Raw genomic sequence first — 19,441 nt, 5'->3', positions numbered from 1 at the left:
TTTTACAGAAACACTGTTTTATTTAGTTGGAAACCAATTTTGGTAGTAATTTAGCTAATTACATTAGAGGTTAAGTGAACCCAACATGTTGTTCAGGGTGTTGTATTCTCACCTGATGATTTTTTGCACTCAACATTTCAGTCAAAGAAGTTTTACATATTGCTGTTCTTGCATCATTTTTGATCAATGATTTCAGCCCTACAAAACCATTTCAGTTAAAACCTTTTTTATCCAGCCAATAATTTTTTGAGTTGGTGCATCACTATGTGTCTGTGATAAGTGGGCGGGGCCGAGAGCCGTGGGAACGGAGCGAGGCCCCGCCCCACTCGTCACAGTGTCTTTACATGAGCATGACACAAAATACAGTAACTCCACACAGACAAGATCAGTAAGTGATTGGTGGTTTCTGGATCGCTGTACATTCACTGAAAGCGTGATACTGTAAGCGCACGAGGGCTCCGATTAGTTTATTTAGTGCTGTAAGAGACTTTAGGCCTGAACTACAAAGCTTGTTTGGAACCTGCAGCAATCATTCAAGCTGTTATTCCTTCCACTGACGAATGATCTTGCACGCTTCAGATCCTGAGTGAGTTCACACGTCTCTCTCTCCGCTCAACACAAATGAGCAGTGACTGAACTGGGTCGCCTCAGTCTGGCCACTGGTGGCGCCGCTGCACACAAAGCTGCTATTGACTCCTGCAGCCGATGCCAGCAAGTCTCCAGTCTGTCTGATCAATACACTGAGCAGCAGAGACCACACACACCACACACTCACAGCGTCTGAATACCTCACTGATCAAGTGTGTGTGTGCTTCAAACGCCACTCGTAAAATTTATGATTCCACAGTGGTAACCATAGCAACATTTTGATGTCTTGCAGCTGAGAACAAGAAACTTGATGCCAACAGTTTAACCCATTTACTAAACACTATTTTTGAGCAAAACATCAGGTTTTTACTAACCGCTGTGTTTCGTTTGTGTTCGTGAAGCAGTCAGTCTGTCTCTCTCTATCTGTCCGTCCATCTGTTTTTCTGTCTGTCCATCTATATTTACATCGGCCTGTTTGTCCATCTGCTCATCTGTATGTCCGTCCATGCATCTGTCTGTCTGTCTGTCTGTCTGTCCGTCCATGCATCTGTCTGTCTGTCCGTCTATCTGTCCATGCATCTGTCAGTCTGCCCTTCTCTCCGTCCGTCTGTTTGTCCATCTCGCTGTCTGTCTGTTTGTCTGTCTGTCTGTGTCTATCTGTCCGTCCATCTGTTTTTCTGTCTGTCCATCTATATTTACATCGGCCTGTTTGTCCATCTGCTCATCTGTATGTCCGTCCATGCATCTGTCTGTCTGTCCATCTCTCTGTCTGTCTGTTTGTCTGTCTGTCTGTCTGTCCGTCCATGCATCTGTCTGTCTGTCCGTCTCTCCGTCCGTCTGTTTGTCCATCTCTCTGTCTGTCTGTCTGTCTGTCCGTCTATCTGTCCATGCATCTGTCTGTCTGTCCGTCTATCTGTCCATGCATCTGTCTGTCTGTCCGTCTATCTGTCCATGCATCTGTCTGTCTGTCCGTCTATCGGTCCATGCATCTGTCAGTCTGTCCTTCTCTCCGTCCGTCTGTTTGTCTGTCTGTCTGTCTGTCCGTCCATGCATCTGTCTGTCTGTCCGTCTATCTGTCCATGCATCTGTCAGTCTGTCCTTCTCTCCGTCCGTCTGTCTGTCCATCTCTCTGTCTGTCTGTTTGTCTGTCTGTCTGTCTGTCCGTCCATGCATCTGTCTGTCTGTCCGTCTCTCCGTCCGTCTGTTTGTCCATCTCTCTGTCTGTCTGTCCGTCTATCTGTCCATGCATCTGTCTGTCCGTCTATCTGTCCATGCATCTGTTCGTCTCTCCGTCCGTCTGTTTGTTTGTCTATCTGTCCGTCCATGCATCTGTCTGTCCGTCTGTCTGTCCGTTTGTCTGTTTGTCTGTCTGTCTGTCTGTCCGTCTGTCTGTGTCTATCTGTCTGTCTGTTTGTCCATCTCTCTGTCTGTCTGTTTGTCTGCCTATCATCACTACTAATGTGCCACTGACAGCAGTATCACAAAGGGTACAATAAAATGCCATAAAAGATCATGTAAATGTTTGCTCATGCGGGCTGGTTTGTGTAATTCAGTGAAAGAATCATAACTGCTTTGTATGATCACATGAATTCAGTCTGACAGCACATTCATCAATAAAATCACGTCTGAAGTGTTGACTTTCTGATGATGATCACACACCTCCAGCTTTCACAGAACTCATTCACACGTCTCAAGCTGTTGTTTGATTTTTGCATGCACGAGTCATTTTTTGGAAAGTGTGGGCCAAACTGTAGGAATCCCCAGAAACTCCCTCACTCTCTCTCTGCTCAACATCACGATACATCCGCATCAGATCCTCTCAGGAAAACCTCACAATCACACACATTGGATCACTGGATCATGACTGGACTGCGCTGTCAGAAATGCTTGCTGGCTGATGAAGAGCGGTGAACAGAAGAGACGGACGCATCAGGAGTCAAACCGCACTGATCAGCAGCAGCTCTTCATTCAGGCGTCTCCTTTGATTTACAGAAAGAAGAATCTGTTCCCATCATGAAGCCTGTGTTCTCCTCACTGAAGTCATGAAAAGCTGCAGCGCTGAGAGCGGCGCTACATCGACTCAATGACAACATGCATATGAATGACTCCTGCTCCAGGGGCCGGCTGCATAAAAGATTTAGACTAGTCTTACAAGTTAGTCATCCTATTTTTCTTTAAAACTGTTCATATTTTTAGATTAGTCTAAATTTAATCCAAAAATAAGGCTGATTTCCCTTTGGCTAAGTACTAGTGGGTGAAACTCGTACTTAAGACACTGTCTTAACAAAGAGGCTATTTTAGTTTATGCAACTGGCCCCAGGTCTCACTATGTTCATAGGCTCTTGTGTTGTTTACATGATACTAATAATCCACAGTAATTTGTAAAAATGCCATGGACATTTTATAATGAATATACATTTTTGCTTCCTTAGATAAAACTTGTGAGTAAGCCATATATAATTTTTAATCCTTCAAATTATTTGCAGGTTTATTTTCCTGATAATTAATCAGTTGAATACTGTTGTGAATAGTAGAGAGCTTTGAAATCAAAAAGGTTATGAAGCACTGTATTATAGGGACATAAGATCAATCATATAGCTTGTTTAGAAATGTCTGTCGCTGACATCATTCATGGTGTTTTTAAGTTCTGTGTCAGAATGCACTGGTGTTTGTTTATTTGTGTAGAAATGTTTGGTTGTTAAATTTGTTTATGCCAAAACAGTCCAGGCAGTGTCTTACAAGGGTGTGTTGACTCGATGTAGAAGAGAAGCAAACACAACTTTCCTCTAAGAGTCCAAACAGCTGATAAAAACATCACAAGTAATGCACACCACTCCAGTCCATCAGTTAACATCTGGAGAAGACAAAAGCTGAAACAAATCTAACATTAAGATGCTTTTTACTAATATCCAAGTCCATTGTCTATCAGAGGTCATTTGTATAATAGCATATGAGCAGAGAAGGAACCGCTCACGTCTGTGAGTGTTTCTGCTGTTTGAGGAAATAACGCTTTTCTGTGCAGAGAAATCACTCCAGCAAACAGTGTTACCGTGCTTTCTCATTCATGACTCAGACAATGACGCTTTAACTCTCAACTCATTCATTCCTTCCATTCAGATGCACTGAAGCATAAACAGGAAAGGACTGCGGTCATGCCCAGAAAAACCAGGAAGTCCTGTGAACAGTTACCAGCAGACGTCAGATTCTCCTTGACAGTTCAAAACATCTCAGCGAGTGACGCAATATTCCTGTGTGTGTAAATGATGCATATGATTCTGCTATATGACTGATTATGGGTGAAAACCCATCATCTACTGCGGCTCCAGTCACATAATAACTCCAATAAAATCTGTGACAAGCATTTTCTGACAGGTGTGGCTCTCAAACCGCCCAGATCTCACAGCAGCACTCGCTCGCGGATCTTTAATATGAAACACAGCGTAATAAAAGCCAGAGAATTTCTCCATCAATCATCAGCACAGGATGATTTATGATTCTGCTGAAACAATCATTTCAGAGCGGATTCTGCTGAGAAGAAAAAGTGAAAATAGTAGATGATATTTGGGAATGGCTCAGATGTGAAAGAGTAACGCAAAAGATGAGAAAACAACAGACACAGAGGAGTTTGTGTGTCACAGTGGTGCGTTCAGATCTCAACACAACCGCTCCTACACGGCATTCACAATCCAGCTCAGCAGCGCATCACGACACCCTTCAAACTAAACCAGAAGCGTTAATGCTGACACTATGTGAATGCATCATAACATTCAGTGAGATAATAACCATCAAACGATTCGACACTGCATGCATAAAACACAACTGTAACATAAACACACACACACACCGCTGTCTGCTTTAAAACAACATCATCCCTGATTGATCAGGAAAAAACTCAAGCCATGAGATCTCTGACACAAACACACTCTTAAAAATAAGTGTGCTTAATATATCAAACACGCACTTTTCACGTACTTCAAATTTTAAAAATATATATAAAAACTTACTGATAATATAATATTACTTACAGATGATATAACATTAATGAAGTAAAAGGTAAATTAAGTGTACTTAAAAAGAGACATTTTCATGTTTATTAACACAATTATTAAATTTTACTTTGAGGTATTGCTGTCAAATGATTAATTGTGATTTATTGCATCCAAAATAAAAGTTTTTATTTACACAATATATGAGTATGTGCTGTGTATATTTGTTATGTATATATAAATACACACACATGAATACATACATACATATATATATATATATATATATATATATATATAGCGGCATAAAAGCCAACCAAAGCCGCAGGAGCTGAGTGCGGAATAACTTGTGACGCGTCAATCATCTTTTCCCATTGCATCTTGAGGTTTATTTTGATCCACCAAAAATGTACAATGAAAGACTTCTTGAGGCATTTGACGATCATTTTTGAATCAAGGAAGTTTGATGAATTTACGGTCAACAAAAAATGTGTGCTCCCACACTCACCCCCTTCTCTTCCTCCCTTCCTCTCCTCACAACAGCTGCTTTAATTCTCACATAATTAGTGGCACTCCCAAATTTTCCCATGATCACATGACATCACACATAAATGTTTACATGGCTCCTATAATATACATACATATATATATATATATATATATATACATACAGTGCTGTGAAAAGGTTTCTGCCCCCTTCAGATCAAACTAATTTTAAGATTACACAAAGATAATGCAAGTAAATACAAAATGCAGTTTTTAAATTATGATTTCACTTATTAATGAAAAAAAAAAAACAGACCCCCCCACTCGTGCCCCCTCAAAAATAATGAGTGCATGACGCCCCTGCTTGGAACAGTGGTGAACCTTCCCAGGAGTGGCCGGCCTACCAAAATTACTCCAAGAGCACAACGACGACTCATCCAGGAGGTCATAAAATTACCCAGAACAACATCTAAACACCTGCAGGCCTCACTTGCCTCAATTAAGGTCAGTGTTCATGATTCAACAAAACGAAAGAGACTGGGTAAAAAGGCATCCATGGGAGAGTTCCAAGGCAAAAAGCCATTGCTGACCATAAAGTACACAAAGGCTTGTCTCACATTTGCCAAAAAAAATATATTGATTATCCCCAAGACTTTTGGGCAAATATTCTGTGGACTGATGAGACAAAAGTTGAACTTTCTGGAAGGTGTGTGTCCCATTACATCTGGCATAAAACCAACATAGCATTTCATAAAAAGAAGATCATACCAACAGTCAAACATGGTGGTGGTAGTGTGATGGTCTGGGGCTGCTGTGCAGATTCAGGACCTGGATGACTTCCATAACTGATGGAACCATGAATTCTGCACTCGATCAGAAAATCCTGAAGGAGAATGTCCGGTCGGTCAGTTTGTGACCTCAAGCTCAAGCGCACTTGGGTTATGCAGCAGGACAATGATCCTAAACACACCAGCAATCCACCTCTGAATGGCTCAAGAAAAACAAAATTAAGGTTTTGGAGTGGCCAAGTCAAAGTCCGGACTTACATCTGATTGAGATGCTGTGGCATGACCTTAAACAGTCCTTTCATGCTCGAAAACCCTCCAGTGTGGCTGAATTACAACAATTCTGCAAAGAAGAGTGGGCCAGAATTCCTCCACAGCGCTGTGAAAGACTCATTGCCAGTCATAGCAAACGCTTGATTGCAGTTGTTGCTGTAAAGGGTGTCACAACCAGTTATTAGATTTAGGGGGCAATTACTTTTTCATGTAGTGCCAGGCAGGTTTGGACAGCTTTTTTCCCTTAATAAATGAAATCATTATTTCAAAACTGCATTTTGTATTTACTCTGGCTATATTTGTGTAATATTAAAATTTGTTTGATGATCTGAATCATTCAAGTGTGACATATATGCAAAAAATACAAAACAGGAAAGGGGCAAAACCTTTCACACCACTGTATGTTATGTAGAAGAGTTCACTGTATGTTATGTAGAAGAGTTCTTGTAAAACAAAATTATCAAAATGTTGTTAGTTTTCGCTTAAAACAAGAAAAAATATCTTCCAGTGGGGAAAGAAAAATATTCTTGTTTAGCCTTTAAGAAAATTTTTCTAACCCCATATTTGTGCTTGTTTTAAGCAAAAACTAACAAAATTTTGATAATTTTTTTTTAGAAAACAAGTCACAAGTCATTTTACTTGTCATGTGAATGCATCTTGATTAAAAAATGTTTGGATATTAATACTAGAAAACAAGATAAAAATACTAAGTAAGAAAATTATTTTTGCAGTGTAGTGCTTTGTATTATAGTACTTTTTAATATACTGCAGTATTTACAGTGTATTATGCTTCATTCACGTGCTATTGGAATTACCTTAAATACGAGTTTTCCTAGTCGGAAAATGGCCAATAAGGCCTCTCTAAGGCCGTTCATGTCCAATTTCTGACTTGGAAGTTCGTATTTAAGATAATTCCAATAGCACGTGAATGCAGCATAAGTTGCATAATAAGTACTCTGTTTAAAAGTATGCCACAGCTAAGGGTGTTACATGGCAGCTGTTGCTATGTGGTTGCTGGTGTTGCGGTCTCACCCTCCAGCTCGTGGTGGATGATGTCCCTCAGGTTCGGTTCTTCTCCCCACCAGAAGATCCAGAGCTCTTTGGCGTGGGGTTTGCTCTTGCGTCTCCACACACACAGCAGGTTTGCTTGCAGGCACTGCATGAAGCTGTGCAGAACCGGGTCGTCCTGCGCCGGAGTGGAGATCAGTGGCCCGTTGGGCAGACCGCCGGAGCTGTAGCAGCGCCATTTGATGCCCGTCAGCTCGGCCTACGCAGAACACAACATTTGACCATCAGCAATCACCCGCACTGGAGTCATCTCATCAAACAATCAACCTCCTTCATCTGGAAATGTGATCTAACACTTCATTCACAACGCCTGCACATGTCAGGTGCCATTTATAACATAATATGTGTCCCTGCAGCACAGAAGCAGTCATGAGTAACACAGGTATATTTGTAGCATAGCCAACAATACATTGTATGGATCATAATTATACATTTCTCTTTTATGACAAAAATCATCAGGATATTAAGATCATGTTCCATGAAGATATTCTGTAAATATATCAAAACTTAATTTTTGATTAGTAATATGCATTGCTTCATATGAACAACTTTAAAGGAGATTTTCTCAATATTTAGATTTTTTTGCTCCCTCAGATTCCAGATTTTCAAATAGTTGCATCTCAGACAAATATTGTCCGATCATAACAAACCATACATCAATGGAAAGCTTATTTATTTATTCAGCTCTCAGATGATGCATAAATCTGGATGACTGGTTTTATGTTCCAGGTTCACATATCACTGTAATGAGCAGCGCTTGATAAGTAAATGATACACAATAAAGGGCAGCTCTGTGTGAATCTGATAACGCTGCATTATCTGTGTCATTCTCCTGTTTTTACAGTCTTTATCTCTGGAGATTAATAGTCACGGTATCTTGATTTTGGGTCATAACTGGGTCAGATGTTCACTGCTAACATCACTGTCTGAAACAGCTCATGTGCGCTGACATTTACTGAGGAACATCGGCCAAATAGTCATGATAATGCATTATAATCACTCCATTCATAAACACATCACTGTCAGTGGAGTAAATCCTGCTTTACACCACATAAACCAATGAAAAACACTCTGTCATCCTTCCGTACACTGTCAGCTGTTTTACTGAACAATTGCTGATGTGTATTATGTGCTATGCATAAGCTGTAAGTGTGCGTTATTCCATCTGCGGGAGCCAAAAGCAAATTCCCATGAGACTGGATAACAAAGACTGAGTTTCCACAGCAAATCCACAATGTGTAGGACTGACTCTAAACATCTCTAGAAAAGGAGGGCTCATGGGTTATATTTGTTAGATGATGATGTGTGATTTATTCATCTCAGACGCCCCACAGTCCCTTCACTCAGCATCTGATGAAACTTTCTTCATTCAGAATGATCTAATCTGTTTGACTGGTATTATGTAACTTCCAAGACGTAATAAAAGTTTATTTTTATCAGTTCACTCGGAAACGAAGGTGCATTTTCAAGGAACCTCCCTGATCCTGAGGAAGAACTAGTCAAGTCTCCTTTATTTATATACACTCTAAAACCACTGGGTTAAAAACAACCCAAGGGCTGGGTCAATATAGGACAGAACACATTTGGGGTTCATTTTAACCAGCAAACTGGGTTGATTATTTAACCCATCACAAAGGGTTGATTTAACCCAGCTAATGGGTTGATTCATTTTTATTATAATTCTAGCTTTTTTTTTTTTACTTTATTCATGAAATAATGTTTACAGATTAACTTAAATCCTCTAAACTTTTGTAAAATACTCCACAACCACTGGTTTACATGATAACTTCCTTTATTTTCCTTTCTTTCTCATTTACAGCATTATCTCGTTTCTATGTAAGCTATAGCCTACATATTGCCTATTTAATCTCGTTTAACAAACATTAGAAGTAAACATTAAACAGAAGTAATTCACGAGTAAATCGAGCATTCTTTGTAACGTTTCCACCGTGCCGCTGCTGGCTCTCGCGCCCGAGCTGGAGTCGTGTTCGGCGGGGACTGCTCACGGATAACACCGCCACCTTGCGTTTCACTCGTAGCCGAAATGTACTGCAATTACCTTCATAACCTGCCCAAAAACAAACAGTAAACAGCTCTGAGGACATATTTTAACATCCAAAGTATTTGTATTCGGTATCTTTATAAATATAACAGTTTATTTTATGCAAAGCATGACTGTTCACCAGGCAATAAGACCGACGCGAGCGACGTTAACACGGGGCGTCGGCGTCAACGCTAGACGGAGGGCGTGTCTGAAGCTTGGTGCTGACGCGCCGTCATAGTGACAACAGCCAATCACATACTTTTCTGGTGCTGCATGAACGGGATTGGCTAGCGTCTGCGCTAGGGTATTTGCATAAGGCGATCTGATTGGCTGACGCCTGCGTTGGCGCTTGAAAAGTTAAAAAGTTTTCAACTTCTGCGGCGAGCAACGCCAGTGAAGCGACGCAACGGACCCAAGCCCGGATTAACCATACGGGCAACTGGGCAATTGCCCAGGGGCCCACGACATCTAAAGGGCCCAGGACAGCAAGGGCACGAGCAAAATACTGTATCTGTAATCTCCCGCTTTATATTTAACAAACTGTCCACCCGGGCTTTTGCGCTGCACAGAGATATGCTGCGCTGCCTATGACTTTAAACATGAGTTGAGAGCGGTTGAGAGTCAGTCTCATGCGGACTGACCAATGAAGAGAGGGCCTCAAGTGAAAGACCCTCTCCTCATTGGTCAATCCGCATGAGGTGGGTCAAAGGTTACGCAGAGCGCGTTACGTGACGTCAGGCGTTGCTACAACAGAAAAAAAAAAAATCAGACACAATGGCGAAGCTAAGTGGGAGCGCGAAGCGAAAATTAAAAAAGGAAAAGGACATCAGAAACGCTGAAAATTTAAAGTGTATACCTAAAATAGGTAATTTCTTCACACCTGTTAATGTTGCCGACAGTTCTGTTAAGTCAGCTTCCGTCAACGACGAGGATAACTCGGCTAGCCAGGACTTTTCTACACCGCCTGCGGTAGCTTACGTTTACAGCCGGATAATAACTAATAACTTGATTGCCTTGTCTTCTGTGATAGCTCTATCAATTCCATACATTTCTATTGGGAATAAGTGTTGTTAAATAAACTATGGTTTGAAAGTGGTTGCTTATCTATTCCTTTTTCGGAGTGTCTATTTACACTAAGTGCAAATAGCCCATCCATTGGCAAAGGCTATTTACACTAACTCCGCCCACTAACGTGTGATTGGGTTAGTCAACATTAAAAAAAGAAGTTAGTTTAACATCAGTTTCAGTGGAGTAGATGGTAAGGCTCATGCTTTTTGACGTGAGCGACCCGAGTTCGATCCCACCTTTTGCCAAACATTTTTTTCTCCCTTTTCAAATCTCATATCTCATCAGAAAGGCATTTATTTTCAATAAAAATTAAGGAAATAATCAAAAAGTTGAAAATAAAGTATTGGGTAGGGTTTGGGTAGGTGTAGGGAGGGCTTTATTGTCCCAATAAGGTGGCATCCATTTAATAAATTTGAATTAAAATTATAATTTACACTCAGTACGTTATTATTGCGTACTGTTTTATAATGTACTACAATACTGAGGTGCAGATAATTGCCACTATTTGCAATAAGTAGTATAAATAGCAGAAAATATTACTATTTTAACAGTGTAAATAGAATCTATAGCTATTTGCACTTAGTGTAAATAGCATATCGTTAAAAAATACTGCTATTTTCACTTGGTGTAAATAGCATCTGTCACTAAAAAAATATGCTATTTACACTTAGTGCAAATAGCCGATGCCTTCATTTTTTGTGAATTTGGAGGATACTTCCCTCCCTCTCAATGTAGTGGGTCAATTGTACCAGATTATACAGATGCTGATGTGTTTTGTTTTCATAGCATCATATGTGAGTGAATGTCTTTGATAGGGGACATAGGAGTGCATTTGTAGTTCTATGAGCATTCAAATATTTGTAAATCAAAATATGATGACAGTTAGGATTTGAAGTATTGAGTATATTTACTGTATATTACAGTAATATATTCTATATATGACCATATTATGGTGATCCTGGGGTCGTGATGATGCGGCCCTTGAATATTGTTGCCCAGGGTGCAACAAAGTGTTAATCTGGACCCACAATTCAGTTCGGCAACGCTTGACGTCACTCCATTCAAAGGAAACGAGAGGCGTTGCGTTAGTTATTCACACCGCGCGCCTATATGTTGCTCTGCATAAAATTGAACGATATACAGCACAGTAACGATTTAATCAATAAAATAAAATGCACACAAACCTGTATTTACCGAAGAAATGCTTCAATTCGATGGCGCTTAGAACTGCTCTCTCCAGAAGACAACGCAAATAAATAAATAAATAACCCAGGATCTGAGTAACACTACAAAACTACCCAAACATTGAAAAAATAACCCAAAGAAATGACCCAAAATGCTCAACCCAGCATTTGGGTTAAAAAAACAACCCAGGATGTATTAGAGCATAGCGCTTCATACAATACTGATCGTGTCAAGCAGCTTTAGTGTGTCAAACGGGGAAAATAGTCTGTCAATAATGCAAGAGGACAATAACAGAGCATTTCCACTAATCCACTAGTCCCTGGATTTGACAAAACCTTTCCAGGTTATCAGATCTCTGAAAGATATTCAGAGCAAGAGCTCATGAGTAAAGCAGATTATCAGGAGCAGGACTGCTGGTTTATTCTGAGATATGTGCGCCACGGCTAGGTTAGTTAACTACAACTAAAATGAAAAAAGCTAACTAACCAAAATAAACATTTCTCAGTTTTATTTAGTTTAATTAAAATAATAAAAACAATAATAAAAATGACAAAATCACAACAGAACTGTTAAACTTTAACTAAAATTAAAATGGAAAACACAAAATTAAAACTTACATTTTGTCATTTAGCAGACGATCCAGAGGTGACTTACAAATGAGGACAACAGAAGCAATCAAAACCAACGAAAGAGCAACAACATACTTATACTCACTTCTTCTGTAGATGAAGCTGGATCACGAATGATTCGCGCGAACATAGATGCATTTATGTAGATCAGGGATCGGCGCATTCCCTTCAGAAATGAAAGTAACATTAATCCTCTGTGTCTTCAGCGGCTCAGATGTCGGGAGTAAATGATGACTGCTTTATTCATTATTACATCCAACAATAAAACACCTCAATCGTTAATCTGAGACATCTTGTCCTCCCCTGCACCGGAGGACAGCTCTCAGCTCACTCAGGGAGGGTCTAAGGGAAGACGGTCCTGTAAATCAACTATCGTGGTCCTGACCAGAACTATGTCATTCTGACAGGAATCTCAGAACAGCCTGATTGGAGAAAGAGGATTTTAAAATAGGGATTTAAAAAAAAACACTGGGTGGATTTCCATCATTATAGGATGGATGTGTACACACGCTTCCAACACATTTATGTTCAAACAACTTGTAAAGTGAATTTTGCATCTGATGACCCCTTTAAGGGTTTTCATGGCAACCTGTCAAAATAAAAGTTTGGTTTCACTTGAAGACATTGAGCCAGAAATACATTTCTATTTGAATGTATATACTACTTCTACTACTACTACTACCTACTAATAATAATAATAATAATAATAATAAAATTATTAAAACTTTATTTTTAAGAAATAATCATACATCTCTTCCATGTTTTAATTTTAATGTTTGCCAAAAAAATTTTTTTATATAATTTTCAATAATTAAAAGATAAATAAATTAAATTGTTATATGTCTTCATTAGATATCCAGTAAAATTTAAATAGAGAATTTCTGAGGAAAATAAAATCATTTTGTAATCTACTGTAAGAATAAATGTGAATAAATTAAATAGTTTTTATGCATTCAAATAATTAGACATGCTAAAACAGAATTTGGTAACAATAAAACATAGCGAGAAAAACTAAAATAGAGCCCTAAATATGTCATTTTTGTTCAACTTTTAATAAATTGATGTGAAATTTTGTAAGTTTCATGATTTTAATTAGTCAGGTATGCTTTTTGATTAATAAAATTCAATTTAACCATTAAAAATAAATCCAGAAAAATTAAAACGGGAAAAAAAACAGAATTTGGGAAAAAAGAAAACGGAATTTGGGAAAAAATCAAATGGATTTCATAAGGCCCTACAGATCCCAGAGTCCGTACACACACGTGCTGTTTAATTAGTTAATTAGAGCCGAGTGACGGACGGACCTGCCAATCAGACGAGAGCTTCTCACCTGTCAAGGAAACGCACCCAAATGATGTTATGAACAATGAACAAAGCTGAGCGAAGCAAACAAAGGCCACGAGGCAGTTAACTGGCAGATAAATAAACCAAAGCCTCTTTTAGCAGCTCGTCTCCTGTGTGACTTCTTTAACTCTGACAGGCACGGAGAGACGGGAGCGGGAACGAGAGGCAAGTCAAAACAGTTGCTAGGCAACATACAACATCTGTAGGACTTCAGCAACTCCTCAGGATTCTGTCTCCAGGGTTACAGGCTTTTCTATCGACTGCGCTCAACAAAAGTGATGTAATTCACACTGGCCCAGGGTTTTGCACACTCCGCAGGCGTATCTTCACTCAGAAACCTGAACGGAATCTCGATTTGTCCCGCTGGATCAGCCTGGCCTTCGGAGTCTCGCTCAAGGTGAAGCTAATACACTCCTTTATCTACTCACAACTACCCATCTGCCCAAACAGACCGAAGATCAGAGCCTTGTTTGGCAGACGGTCTGGTCAGTCACTGTGAAATCAAAATCCACCGCTCTTTATACATATACAGGGTGGGCCATTTATATGGATACACCGTAATAACATGGGAATGGTTGGTGATATTAAAGTCCTGTTTGTGGCACATTAGTATATGTGAGGGGGCAAACTCCTCAAGATGGGTGGTGACCATGGTGGCCATTTAGAAGTCGGCCATCTTGGATACAACTTTTGTTTTCTCAATAGGAAGAGGGCCATGTGACACATCAAACTTATTGGTAATGTCACAAGAAAAACAATGGTGTGCTTGGTTTCAACGTAACTTTATTCGTTCATGAGTTATTTACACGTTTCTGACCACTTATAAAATGTGTTCAATGTGCTGCCCATTGTGTTGGATTGTCAATGCAACCCTCTTCTCCCACTCTTCTAAGGGGGTCAGATCGGGAGACCTTGGGGGTCATTCAACTGGCCCACAACGACCAATCCACTTTCCAGGAAACTGTTCATCTAGGAATGCTCGGACCTGGCACCCATAATGTGGTGGTGCACCATCAATGGAAACCTCAAGGCCACTGGATATTTGAAATTGCTACATGATGATGTGTTTCCCTCTTTATGCACTGAAGCTGGCACGTTGCCTGAGTTTTTCCAGCAAGATGGTGCACCACCACATTATGGGTGCCAGGTCCGAGCATTCCTAGATTAACAGTTTCCTGGAAAGTGGATTGGTCGTCGTGGGCCAGTTGAATGGCCCCCAAGGTCTCCCGATCTGACCCCCTTAGACTTTTATCTTTGGGGTCATCTGAAGGCAATTGTCTATGGTGTGAATATACGAGATGTGCAGCACCTGAAACTACGGATACTGGATGCCTGTGCTGTCATTTCTCCTGCGGTGTTGCTATCAGTGTGTGAAGAGTGGGAGAAGAGGGTTGCATTGACAATCCAACACAATGGGCAGCACATTGAACACATTTTATAAGTGGCCAGAAACTTGTAAATAACTCATGAACGAATAAAGTTACGTTGAAACCAAGCACACCATTGTTTTTCTTGTGACATTACCAATAAGTTTGATGTGTCACATGGCCCTCTTCCTATTGAAAAAACAAAAGTTGTATCCAAGATGGCCGACTTCTAAATGGCCACCACCCATCTTGAGGAGTTTGCCCCCTCACATATACTAATGTGCCACAAACAGGACTTAATATCTTAATATTACCAACCATTCTCATGTTATTACGGTGTATCCATATAAATGGCCCACCCTGTATATCGATACTTAAAATTAAAAAACAAAACGTGTGGCTTTGTACTCTTTACATTTGTCCGACACTTTTATCCGAAGTGATTTATACTGCACTGCACACCCACACTGAAGAAATCATCTGCCGTCAGCATTAGGCCAAATATTATCACTATACTTTTCACAATATTATTTATCATGATATTCGTTTACCATGAATGGGGACAGAAATGCTTTCCGTGTGTTCGTTAGACCTTGGGAATGACAGTAAAGATAATTAGTTTGTTCACAGTTCAACTCCACAGAGTAACTAAACTACCTTTTAATTTAGGGCCACATGAAATCTGCTTTATTTTCCCCTAAATTCTGTTTTCCATTACATTTTTTCTGGATTCTGTGTTTAATGATTCAATAGAAATTTATTATAAAAAATGTTGCCTAATTAAATGAATTGATACAATTTTAACAATTGAATAAATCTTTTAAAATCTTTTATTATTATTATTATTATTATTACTTTGAGAATTATATTTTAGTATATAACAGTAATATATTTCTGTCGCAATTTCTTCAAGTTAAACCTGATTTTATTTCTCAAAGCAAATGCTGTAAATTTGCTGAAGTGACTCTGAGAGCAGCTCTGGAGATGAAGTTTGTGCGTCGTGTCCTCATATATTGAGACGAGCATCACGTGAGTTTGAGTTTGTATATCAGATGAAACCACGTCATTCACACAGAGACATGCAGCATATGCAGACTTATTAGAGACATGCAATGACTGCTGCTGTCGCCTTTATTTCTGCTTTGTTCTCCCAGCCCTAGTCAGCGTAAGAGAAGCTCTGGAAGCTCATCTATTGTTCAGAAAGTTACTGGATAGTGACACAAACAAACTCTCAAAACGAACAGTGGTGAGCGCTGCACCCTGAACAGGCCACAACCTGCCACCACAGATCGCCTTTTCCCTTCTAGCACTTATTTGCTTGCCAATGGGTGCGGCATTGATTCATAAAGTACAACCTGATTTAAACACACATCCAACATAAGCTACAGCTGCACTTTCAGTCAATGCAACGAGCATAATCTTCATATCAAGTCCTCATCCCTAACAGCTTCAGCTTTGGACACCTACATAAAGACGTGCTTTGATTGGCTGAGCTCGTGCCGATCCTCTAGGGTTCATTCCACAAAATCAGTGCCTTTTCCACTTGGAAAAATTAAAAAATAAAATAAGTTTAATCAATATTTTTTTAAATGTCATGAAATGAAAACACCTTAAAATAACAAGAAATTGTATTGCGCCATCTCAGGCTATGTAATTTATAATTTTATGACTATTTTTCTCTCTCATGTTTTGGTATTTTTGTCAATCCTGTTACCAACACAAGCAGTGTCGTGCACAGGGGGGTGGGGGGTGGGGGGGCTCGAGCCCCTGCCCCTTTGAGGTCCGATGCTAAAGTGTCCTTGCGGTACCGCCAGGGCACCTCCATCAGGGGGGCATTTGAATTTCTAGGGGGGGCACAAATCACGTTATGTGTGTGTGTGGGGGGGGGGGGTCAGGTGGGAAGCGTGCAATCTCTGATCGCGTGCAGTTGGAAGGAGGATGGAAAGTGGGGGGCACAGTAACTCATTTGGGGGGGCACGCGAATGCCCCCCTGGCGCCAGCCCTGCCTTGCGGTCCGGCCTGTGCGATATGAAAGATTTCATGGACGTTAAAATCTGTACCGCAGCTCCCTATATGCAGAGTACGCAGTTTGCGTAGGGCACCAACTCCCGGGGGGGACACCACCCAGTTGCTCAAAAAAAAGAAAAAAAACAAAAACATGATGCACCATTCCAGTAGCCACTTACTGCAGAACAATGATCCAGGGGGTGGGGTTGGATCCACATCCAGGGGGTGGAGATGGTAAGTTTAGGGGTGGAGATGGGTGGGTTTAGGGATCAGGGGGTGGAGACGGGTAGGTTTAGGTCTATGTAAGGTGAGAGGAGTTGGATCTAGATCCAACCACGCCCCCTGGATCTTGTGTTCTGCAGTGAGGACCATCTCCACCATTCCCGCATCCGCAACCGCTCACACCTCATGTTTGCGGCTGAATTCAGATTATCATAATTGATGGACAACTATGCCTGTGAAAAGACATCAGCAATCTGGCGCAAAGAAAAAAAAGAAGGAAAAAAAAAGATGAAAACGAAGCCCGCACGTCACTTTCAGGTGGACTACATTCATAATCAAAAAAGTATTAAGATAATATATATACTTTTTTTTTGTGGTTATAAACAGGCCTAAGCCAACAACAGCCTTTAAAATTACTAAAAATGTATTATATAAAAACAAAGAGGCAACCCTGCTGAAAAAACAAAACAATATAGACCATCACAGAAAATTCTAACACCATCACAAATGAATCACAAATTCCATTACAAACCATCAACTTTTAACCATTAAATCCATTAAAAAAATGTTTTTCTGTAGTGTGTTTTGGGACATATTCCATTAGGATTTATTGGTTTTAACAAGCCACCAATAGAAGGTGACCAATTACCAGTAGAGACCAACAGGGTGCATTACAGTTCCCATTAAAACCAATACAAGTCCCATTATAACCAGTAAAACCATTACAAATTGTGTGACAAAACATTACAAAAATAGTTTTTTTCAACATTACGTGATATTAAAATGCCTGCAAAGGAAGCCAAAGGCCGATCATACCCTTGTTTAATAGGCTATTGACCAAACATTTAATTCAAATATCCACTTAATCTTTCATTTTTGGCCACCTTGTTATAGATAACACAGCCTCTGTAATTTCTTCAACAAAAAACATGTAGACATCACGACCCTTACAAAAATTAACCATGGTTTTCGTAGTAAAACTGCTTAATTTTCTTTTGCGTGATTTCTGAATGCTTGAGACCATAAAATCAATCAGACAACTGTATTACTGCCATAGGTTACTCTCTAGAGCTACAATTGTAATTTGTAAATAATACAATTTAATTACAATTTATTTACTTTTATATTGTATTAAAGTTCTATTTTTGTAGATAGATCTTATGATAGGTGGGTTTTTTTACTTCCATAATATTTGAGGGAGGGGGCACAACAATAAAGCCCTGCTCAGGGCACCCATTTGGCCAGCAGCGGCCCTGATAAAAATGTCATGATCTGCTTTTGAAGAAATATTGTTGTATCTTGCTACAGCTTCTATCAGCTGCAGTTCTGGCGCTGCAGTATCAATATACTGTACAGTGCCACATACATTCATATCAGTAAGAAGATATTTTGAAGAATGCTGGTAACCAATCAATTGCTGGTCCACAGGTGAAAAAAAATACTATGGAAGTCACTGTGGACCAGCAAATGTTTGGTTACCAGCTTCTTCAAAATAGCGTTTATGTTTAGCAGAACAAGGAAACTCAGGTTTAAAACAACTTTTGAGTAAATGAAGGTATAAAATTAAAAAAACTAGCCTGTTTTAATTATTGGGTGAATTATTCCTTTAATGTTAATAAAACACTGAAATGAAAAATCTAATGAAAAATCACTCACTATTCTTGACTGAAAAACTTTAATACAGTTTCTTTAATAAAAATCAATCTATATAGTGTTTTATTTTATATTTGTTCATTCAGTTTCTTGAATGCTCCAGCTAAATACACCTATTGTACCTGAAAATAAAACACTGTTTATTTTATTTGTGTATTTGTAATGTGTATCTTTGTTCTCATTTTTTTTAATAACAAAGATAAAATAATGACAAAGATTTTTAGCTTCACACACTTTGGCCTAAATATCTGCCATACTTTTTTATATTGTATTACCTTGAAAGGGTTTGTCTTTATAATAGGGGAATTAGTTTGGCTGTAATGCTCAAACAGCAAAATAGAAAAACCAACATGACAAAGAATCGTGATGCCCCTAGCTGAGGAGGAATTATTTTAAATAATATTTAATTGACTTTTTTATGCAATATTGATGAAAGCGTGCATAGTATTGTTATGTTTTTAAATTGCACATTTATTTGTTGTTATATTAAATCTATGTTTGATTATGTCAAACGCTTTAATCGACGGGGAAATCGCACGGCAGCAGGACGTGCTTTTACATCAATGAGAGGTGGTGTACAGATGTAACTGTGTTAAAATAATTCAGATCTAGAAACGCTCTTCATTAACTGCAAGCCGTTCTATTCGCCGCAGGAGATTTGCTCGTTCATTCTCGTGAGTGTCTACATTACACCGCAAGCGAACGCGAGATCAGCTTTACAGAAACTCACTGATCT

General features: G+C 39.5%; 2 protein-coding genes across 2 annotated transcripts in view; both read right to left on the bottom strand.

Annotated features, from left to right (window-relative positions):
* Nucleotides 1–19,441, bottom strand: part of LOC306869533 (mediator of RNA polymerase II transcription subunit 13-like) — a gene marked incomplete at its 5' end in the record, with an annotated part of 102,165 nt that overhangs the window by 77,398 nt on the left and 5,326 nt on the right. The window contains 1 exon segment of the mRNA XM_079416286.1: nt 7,151–7,385. Within this exon segment, the coding sequence (XP_079272412.1) occupies nt 7,151–7,385 (235 nt within the window).
* Nucleotides 17,425–19,441, bottom strand: part of LOC306870149 (uncharacterized protein) — a 141,051-nt gene continuing 139,034 nt past the window's right edge. Inside the window, exon 2 of the mRNA XM_079417254.1 lies at nt 17,425–17,506. The gene's annotated coding sequence lies outside the window, so the exon portion shown is untranslated. The remainder of the gene's footprint in view (nt 17,507–19,441) is intronic.

The sequence above is a fragment of the Barbus barbus genome (assembly GCF_936440315.1).
Source record: "Barbus barbus genome assembly, chromosome: 5".
NCBI classification, from domain to species: domain Eukaryota; kingdom Metazoa; phylum Chordata; class Actinopteri; order Cypriniformes; family Cyprinidae; genus Barbus; species Barbus barbus.
The sequence above is the reverse complement of the archived record's forward strand: the minus strand, read 5'-3'. Positions and strand labels throughout refer to the sequence as shown.